The 8,031-nt window shown below is 55.8% G+C and overlaps 1 protein-coding gene across 1 annotated transcript; it reads left to right on the top strand.

Annotated features, from left to right (window-relative positions):
* Positions 1–20: 20 nt before the first annotated feature.
* On the top strand, positions 21–7,144 carry CLDN15 (claudin 15). The gene is made up of 5 exons (XM_084881577.1): positions 21–2,028; positions 4,806–4,970; positions 6,279–6,360; positions 6,443–6,559; positions 6,644–7,144. The coding sequence occupies exons 1-5, from the start codon at positions 1,812–1,814 to the stop codon at positions 6,768–6,770; spliced, it is 708 nt and encodes a 235-aa protein (XP_084737703.1). The 5' UTR covers positions 21–1,811; the 3' UTR covers positions 6,771–7,144.
* Positions 7,145–8,031: the final 887 nt, after the last annotated feature.

Raw genomic sequence — 8,031 nt, 5'->3', positions numbered from 1 at the left:
CCCAGATCCCACGCCCTTCCTCCCTCAACCCTACCAAAAGCCACGTGGCCTCCGCACGCTCCAGGATCCTGAGAGAAAGTGACAGGAGGTGGGACAGGTTTGGATTTATGTCTCCTGTCTCCTCTGACCCACTCAGCTGCCTTTTAGCACGTGGAGTTTTCCACACCAGGGGGCCCCCCCACTCAGTTTCCTCCAAAACCTCGCCCTTCCCCTCCCTTTGTCTTCCTGCTTCCTCCCCTTCCTCCTCCCTAGCCTCCTTAGGAGAGGGGGTGATTTGGGGGCAGGGAGGAAGGTGGGGGGGGGGGGGGGGAGACAGGCATTTGGCATGGAGTTGGCAGGAGTTTTAAAAGAAATTAGGAACCCAGGACACCCCAGTTGTAGCCTCCGAGTGGAAGGTGGAGACCCAGTCCCCACCCAGCCTGCTTTGCCCCACACCCACCTTGTGCCAGGCTCAGCTTGGGCCTGTCTTGCTTCACTGCATACCTCTCATTCCACAGCCAAGCCAACCAGCTGGGGGATCGATTGGGCAGGAGGCTCCTGTGGGGAGCACAGAGGAGCCTGACACGGGAAGGGGGGGAATGGGAGTTTACACTTTGGTTCGGCGATGTGTTGTGTGATGTAGGAACAGCCCCTTAGAGGCTGAGCCCCAGCACAGTTGCCAGAAGAGAACCAGGGCTGTCCTGCTGTGGTCTTAGAAGAGGAAATGAGACCGGCTACACCAGGACAGGTGCTCAGCTTGGGGTGGGAACCCAGAGGTCTCTAATCCATCATCATAAACAGAGCTGGTGACAGTTCTGATAACAATGAGCTGCTTAGATTAGCTATGGCATCGCCTAAGCCTGAGATTCATCCCCCCTCTGGGGCGCTTGGCAGCAAGTTCAAGCTTGTTGCTGAGGGTCCAAGACCAACCCACCAACCCTGCTGGCTTCCCCCTGGGTCTGCAGCACCGAAGCCCAGGACAGTCACGTATGGAGTAATGCATACGTGTGGGGAGCTTTGATCTGGTCACAATTCTTATTACAACCTATGAGATGAGGGGGAGGGGCTTTAGTTCACAGGAGCAGAAACGAACTCATGGGCTCCAGCTTTATTCTGTGTCACTGGTGAATGAAGGGATCTGGTTTGAATCTAGGATGGTTGGACTCCAGAGCCATGGGTTTCCCCCACAGACCCTGTTCCCTTCTTCAACCTTAATCTTCCTGGAAGACTCAATGCCCCAGCCCTTAGGTCTTTCCGTTTCCTGAACTGTTCTCACCAGCACCAAGAGGTAGTGCCTCTGCTCCCTGTTCCTTCCCTGTTGAAGGCTGCCGCGCCTGTCCGTGTTCATGCTCTGTCTCTGTCCTTCTTGTCCCTCTTATTCCATCCTCTGGCCCCTGATGAAAGCTGAGTCAGAGACACGCTTCCCCTTGGCTCCCGATGCCTCCCGTGGGGGCCCCTCCTTGGCTGCATCCGTTAGTCACTCCCCGGTAAGTCCCCCCCCACCCTGTGGGGCGGGGAACCCAGGGCAGCCAGAGGCAGTGGACTTTTGGCCCGTTTCGTTTATTCCTTACATCTCATCAACATCTGCCACAGGCTCTTGGCTCATTCCTCTAACTGCTGACCTGCAGGGAAGCAGAAACCCAGAAAGAGAGGACGGCAGACACCTGGAGACAGCGCTGAGGCCGAGGCTGCCGCTGGCCTTCTGCCCTTCCCCACTCTCTCTTCCCACCCTGCCCTAACACCTCTCCCCAGCCAACGCCCCTCAAAGTCCCCTGCGACTCAGCCCTTCTCCCTCTGGGGCCGCAGGTGCCCCTCAGGGCCTGCGTCCCACCATGTCGGTGGCTGTGGAGACCTTTGGCTTCTTCATGGCAGCTGCGGGGCTGCTGATGCTGGGTGTGACTTTGCCAAACGGCTACTGGAGAGTGTCCACTGTGCATGGGAATGTCATCACCACCAACACCGTCTTCGAGAACCTCTGGTACAGCTGCGCGACCGACTCCCTGGGAGTCCACAACTGCTGGGAGTTCCCGTCCATGCTGGCCCTCTCCGGTACAAGGTGGAGGGTGAGGGGAGCAGAGGGAGGGCGGGAGGTTGGAGAGAGCTCCGGGAGTTTGGGTGCTGCCTGGGTCTGGGCTTGGGTGCCATACAGATGAGCGAGGCCTGACCAAGCCCAGAGAATGGCTCCTGCAGAAGGGAGTGCTGGGGTAGCCTCCTGTCTAGAACTGCCCTCGTGTGCCGCTCTGTCTCAGTGGTCACAAGTGCAGGCACCAGGATTAGGCTGCCAGGCCAGCGCCAGCTGTGCCGTAGCTCTGTGCCTTGCGCAGGTGGTGAAATGAGCTTTATTTGACCCATTTGTAAAATCAGGATCATAGGAGTTGTGGGGACTTTATGAAATAAAAGGTAGAAAATGTTAACATGATGTTAGCATGTATATGTACTCATGTAGTGTTGGAGTTTGTGGGGTGAAGAGGAGGCCCCATCTTGGATTCCTGGGGGGTGAGACAATCTCAGTAGCCTCACCAGGCTTCCACTGAGCCACCAGTGCCGTGGCAAATTCTCAAGGACTGTTTAGAGAGTCTTGAGTGTCCAATGTCAGCAGGTGAGGGGGTGTGCAGTGTGTTCAGGGTTCCTGGGGGCGTATTTTTTCAGTTCTTGGTGAGCGGGAGCCTCCAGCTCTTTTGGCTGAGAAGGATTCTCCCTGGTAGCTGTAGCATCTTCCTGCTTCCTGCTTATCCTATGAGTAGCCTCCATTATTCCCTACGGGAGTCTCCCTCCAATCTCCAGTCGGCCCCACACCAAAAGCCAAGAGGGGATGACCAGGAACCCTCTGCGGTGCCGCTCCCGCAGCCTCCCTGGTTCTCCCGGAGCCTTCTCACTCTTGTAGGTCCTGCAAGGACTAGAGCAGGGCTACACGAAATCCCCCAAGAATGTCAAAGATGCTCTGAGCAGTTAGGGGGTCCAGGTGGGTCTCTTGTGTCCCCACTATTCCCAGAATCTCCCAGAGCAGTTGCAGAGGCTTCATCCTTCCATCACTTTCTCTAGGACTTAACAAGGCAAGTGCTCCCTCCCCCCTCCCCCCGAAAAAACAACTATGAAAGCTAGTATGACCTGGGCTAGAAGCCAGAATGCTGAGTGGCCAGAAGGGACACGGGAGGCAGCCAGCTCAGCAGCCCTGGTCATCCCACCTCACATACCTCCCAGCCACACCGTGAGGAAGGGCCTGCGCTGTGAGCCTGCCCTTGAACTGCTGCTCTTGACCTGAGGGAGAGCATGAGTGCGCATGAAAGATGAAGAGGCAGGAGCGGGCTCGGGGGAAGGGCAGAGTGCAGCTGCCCAGTGCTGAGCGGCATCTTGGTTCCGGGTGTGGTGCTGGGTACCTCACATGCACCATTTTAGGGCTGTTTACAATAGTTCTGCTATTGGGGTGTTAGTAACCTATTTTTAGAGAGCCCGGGAAACTGCAGGGATAAGCATTAACGCACCCCAAGTCACAGGTTGGAATCCTGACTTGTGTTTGAGTTCAGAGCTGGCTGACTTCCAAGGTTGGTTCTAGTCCTAAGAGGGGTCCTATCATTTAATCACCCTCAAGCTGTGCACCCTGGCCTCCAGTCTCCCGGCCCATGCTCTCACAGGCCCTTTAACAATCTACCCTTTGTCCACCAGAGCTGGTCTGCCCAGGTGGAGGCGGGTAGATGGACTGAAGGGAGGGAATAGGATATGGGGTAGGTGAAGAGGGCGGGAACTCCAGAGGGAATGCTGGGAGTGAGAAAATGCTCCCAGAGAACTTTGTCCCTCCTCCCTACCCCCAGCTCCATGCCACTAAACATCCTCTTGGCAGGAACCCAGCCTTTCTCCCCTTCAGCACTGATGGCACTGCCCCACCTGGGAAAAGAGTGCAAGGTCCTTGAGTGCTTGGCAACTATCAAAGTCAGGGAGGGGGAAGGGGAGCCAGGAAGGAAGCCAGCCATTTCCTTCAGCTTTGAGAAAGGGGAAACTGAGGCACTGAAAGCACATGTGCAAAACTGACTTGGATTGGTCCTGGGTCCAGGAATCCCACCTCCCAGATTAGAAATTGCCCTGGGCCAGCGACCCATAGGCCACTGCTGCCCCCTACTGATCACTCAGGGAAGAAGCTCAGGTTGGGATGTCTGGCACAGTGCTAGGTACTAGGTGGGACCCGGAGAGAGGCAGGTGTGGGGAAGGGGTGGGGTTATCCAGGTGTGGTTTCTACTATGCAAGCAGAGATTGGTGGCGATGTAGCAAACAGTGGTTCTCTATTAGGCGATTTTGCCCCCCAGGGGTCATTGGACAGTCTACAAATTTCATTGTCCCCCTTGAGGAGACTACTGACATCTAGTGGTGGACGCCAAGGATGATGCTAAACATCCTTTAATGTGCAGGATGGCCCCCAGAACAAAGGATTATCCAGTCACAGTAGTGCCGAAGAGAAGCCCTATAGGAGGTATAGGTGCAGGAGGTATAGGTGCAGCTTCGGGGGAAGGGCACTGTGGCAGGTGGCAGGGCAGGAGCGGCTGAGACTCCTTGGGACTGAGGTGAACTCCTGGGAAGGAGGGGTGTGTGACCCCTCAGCCTATAGGTTGGATGGGCCCTAAGGGGAAGAGGAGGAGGATTTGAGGACTTCTAGGGCCTGAGGCCTGGGCATGGGCTGTAAGGGGCTGGCTGTCACTGAGGGGAGAGGAGATGGAGGGGCAGGCGGCTGGCTCTTGTGTCCCCATATTCCCAGAATCTCCCAGAGCAGTTGCAGAGGCTTCATCCTTTCCTCACTTTCTCTAGGACTTAACCCATGCTGTAACCCACCTCCCCAGGGTACATCCAGGCCTGCCGGGCACTCATGATCACCGCCATCCTCCTGGGCTTCCTGGGCCTCTTCCTGGGCATGGTGGGACTGCGCTGCACAAACGTGGGGAGCTTGGTGCTCTCCAGGAAAGCCAAGCTGGCGGCCACTGCCGGGGCCCTGGACATACTGGCTGGTAATTGAGGGAAGGGGATGGGTGGGCCCTGTGCTGTGGTGGGGGGTTGGGAGTAGCCCTCGGCAAGACCCCAGGGGTCTCTGTCTTCTCCAGCTCCCACTCCTTCCCCTTTGCATTGATACCTGCCCTCCCAGGCTAAGCTCTTCCCTCTCTCCTTGCTCACCTCAGCTTCACCTGCACTCATCAAATCCCTTGGCTACAAATCAGTCCACTAGCAATGTTTCTTGAGCCCCCACAGATAACCGAGGGGAGGGGGAGTGAAGGGAGGAGCCAGAGATGATTGAGGTTGTCAATCTGTGACTGAGAAGCTGACGATGATAGGAATCAAAGGAAGTGTGGCTTTGGGAGAAAGGAATGAATTTGCCCCGCCTGTGAAACACAGGGGCTGCATGTACTTCTGAAGCTCCGGAGAGCGGGCTGTTAGAATGTAGATGTGAGCATCTCTACATCCTAGGAAAGAGCACAGGTGAGCAGATGGGACGAAAAGGAAATGGGAAAAGGCTGAGGTCAGCCCCCCCAAGGTGTAGTGTGTGAGAGATTCCAAAGGGGAAAGTAAGGGTCTACCCTCCCAAGCTTTCAGCCTGGCTGGGAAGGTCAGAGTCAGGGTATGTGTGTACACACACACACACACACACACACACACACACAGCACAGAAACAATACCGCATGATGGCTATCCCTTTTCCGTTTGTAAAGCACACCTACACACATCACTTCATAAGCCTGTGAGGTAAGGAGGGTCTCATCTGTTCTCCAGAGGTGGAAATGGGCTCAGAAAGGTCGGGGAACTTACTGGAAGACAAGCCCCTAGTGAGTGGCAAGGCTGGTCCTGTAGTCCAGGGATTTCACTGGCTTCAGGCTTTCACTGAGTGGCGAAGGCACATCACAGGCTGAGGGCTTTGGGAGGCCAAAGGACACAGGTGTCAGGACAGACAGGGCTAGCTGGATAAGACTGCTCACAGCAGCTGGGCTTCCTAGGAAGGACAGGGCTCAGCCCCATGTGAGGACACTAAAGGACCAAGGTGCTAGAGGGCAGGCACGAACAAAGCTGGCCAGGGATGAAGAGGGACAAGGGCGGGCTGAGGAGCAGAGTATGGGTTGGGTCTGGGTTCTGGCTAGATGGGGAGGTTCACAACTGGCCCTAGAATGGTCAGGAGCTGGGGAGAGGGAAGAAAGGGAGGAATGAAATGTGCTCTTGGACTTGATAACCCCAAGGACTACTCTATAGGCTGCTCCTGCTTCCCATCTCCCCCCCCCCCCTAGTTCCCCAGGGGCCTAGGGCTCCATGCAGTTCTCTCCCCGCCCTAGGTTGCTGTGGGATGGTGGCCATCACCTGGTACGCCGCCAACATCACCCGGGACTTCTTTGACCCCTTGTATCCAGGAACCAAGTGAGTGTGGGAGCCCCACCCTCGGGGGTGGAATGCGGGCCTGTCCCTGAGCTAGCACTGCCCTGCGTTGTTTTGTCCTCAGGTATGAGCTGGGCCCCGCGCTCTACCTGGGCTGGAGCGCCTCCCTGCTGGCCATCCTGGGCGGAGTTTGCCTCTGCTCCCACTGCTGCTGTCCTCCCGAAGAGGACCGCGCCACCAGGTGAGGGAGGGTGAGCTGCTCGGGTGGTTGTAGGGGGAACAGCGAGAGTTGTACCTCCTTCTGACCTGGCACCTCCCTTGCCAGCCACCGACTGCCCTACAAGGCCTCCACAGTGAAGTCCGCTGGCCCTGCTGCCCACGCGCGCCCCACAGCATCCTCGTATGACGATGACATCAGCTTCGGCAAATACGGGAAAAACGCTTACGTGTAGGAGGCCTGGCCTGTGGATCCTAGTCACTGCTCACAGTGGAAAGGGGTCCCTGGAGCCCTGGACAGCAGGCGCAGGCCCCTGCTTGGTATTACCACCTCAGAGGCAAGCCATTCCCCAGGGCCAAGCCCCTCCCAGGGCCTGGAAGCCACACCTAGCTCAGACTCCTCTCTTTAGTCGGAGCTCTGTCCTGGCGACGCTTCCCTCCTCTGGCCAAGAAGCTGCCTCCTGAGGACTCACTTCGGACTCCTGAGACTGCACTTGACCCCTCTCTATCCTCTGAGTGGGAGGTCTGAGAGATTAGCTGACGGGGATGCCCCCGAGTACTTGCATTCTGTATAAATACATGCTTAAATAAATTTGTATTGTGAACTGTTCAGGGGCTGAGAGTGTCATGAAGCAACTGGCCAAGCAAGAGTTGTCTGGGGCAGCACCCAGAGTCATCTCAGTTCTCAGACACCAGACTGTCACCAGTCCTCCTCTCCATCACCTTTGGTCTATCTAATCCAGCAAAATGGAGGCAGGGTTGCAAGTGATTTCAAGTGTGGCACTCTTTTATTATTATTTTTGGTTAATCCTCACTCAAGGATATTTTTTCCATTGATTTTTTTTCTATTTCAAGAGAGTGCAAAGGCGGGGGGTGGGGGGGTGGGGGAGAAACATCGATATGATAGAGACACATCAATTGGTTGTCTCCCGCATGCACACTGACTGGGGTTGGGATTCAAGTCTGCAACTCAGGTGCAGGCCCTTAACAGGAATCGAACCAGAGACCCTTCAGTGCGTAGGCTGACGCTCTAACCCACATGTGTCAAACACAAGGCCCGTGGGCCAAATCCAGCCCGCCAGGCCTTGCAATGTGGCCCGCACCGCGCTGTCATCACTGCACTCCGCTGTCAGTTTATGACATTGTCAGTTTATGACTGTTCAGTAAACCATTCGGCCTGCGATTTAGGCTGGATTTTAGATTTTGGCCCCTTCTCTGATTGAGTTCGACACCCCTAGAGTCTAACCCCTTGCCACACCAGCCAGGGCAAGAGTGTGGCACTCTTATAATTACTGATCAGAGTCATTAGGGAGCAGATTGGGAAGACCCAGCTCTAGGAAACTGGTCCACGTGAGATAACAAGTCACTCGTTTACTCTCAACCTTTCTTCACAGCTGTACAGGATACAGATGCTCTAGAGCAGTGTTTCCCAACCTTCTCTCATGATGAGAATCACCTGGTGGAGTTGTTAAAACACAGATTCCTGAATCCCAACTA

This window comes from Pipistrellus hanaki, assembly GCF_964339955.1.
Source record: "Pipistrellus hanaki genome assembly, chromosome: 4".
In the NCBI taxonomy this organism is placed as follows: Eukaryota; Metazoa; Chordata; class Mammalia; order Chiroptera; family Vespertilionidae; genus Pipistrellus; species Pipistrellus hanaki.
This window is presented reverse-complemented; position numbering and strand designations above follow the sequence as displayed.

Coding starts and splice junctions, on each gene's coding strand:
- CLDN15 (XM_084881577.1), top strand. CDS start 1,812: ATGTCGGTGGCTGTGGAGACCTTTGGCTTCTTCATGGCAGCTGCGGGG. Junction 2,029..4,805: donor GTCCATGCTGGCCCTCTCCG/GTACAAGGTGGA, acceptor CCACCTCCCCAG/GGTACATCCAGGCCTGCCGG. Junction 6,560..6,643: donor GAAGAGGACCGCGCCACCAG/GTGAGGGAGGGT, acceptor CTCCCTTGCCAG/CCACCGACTGCCCTACAAGG.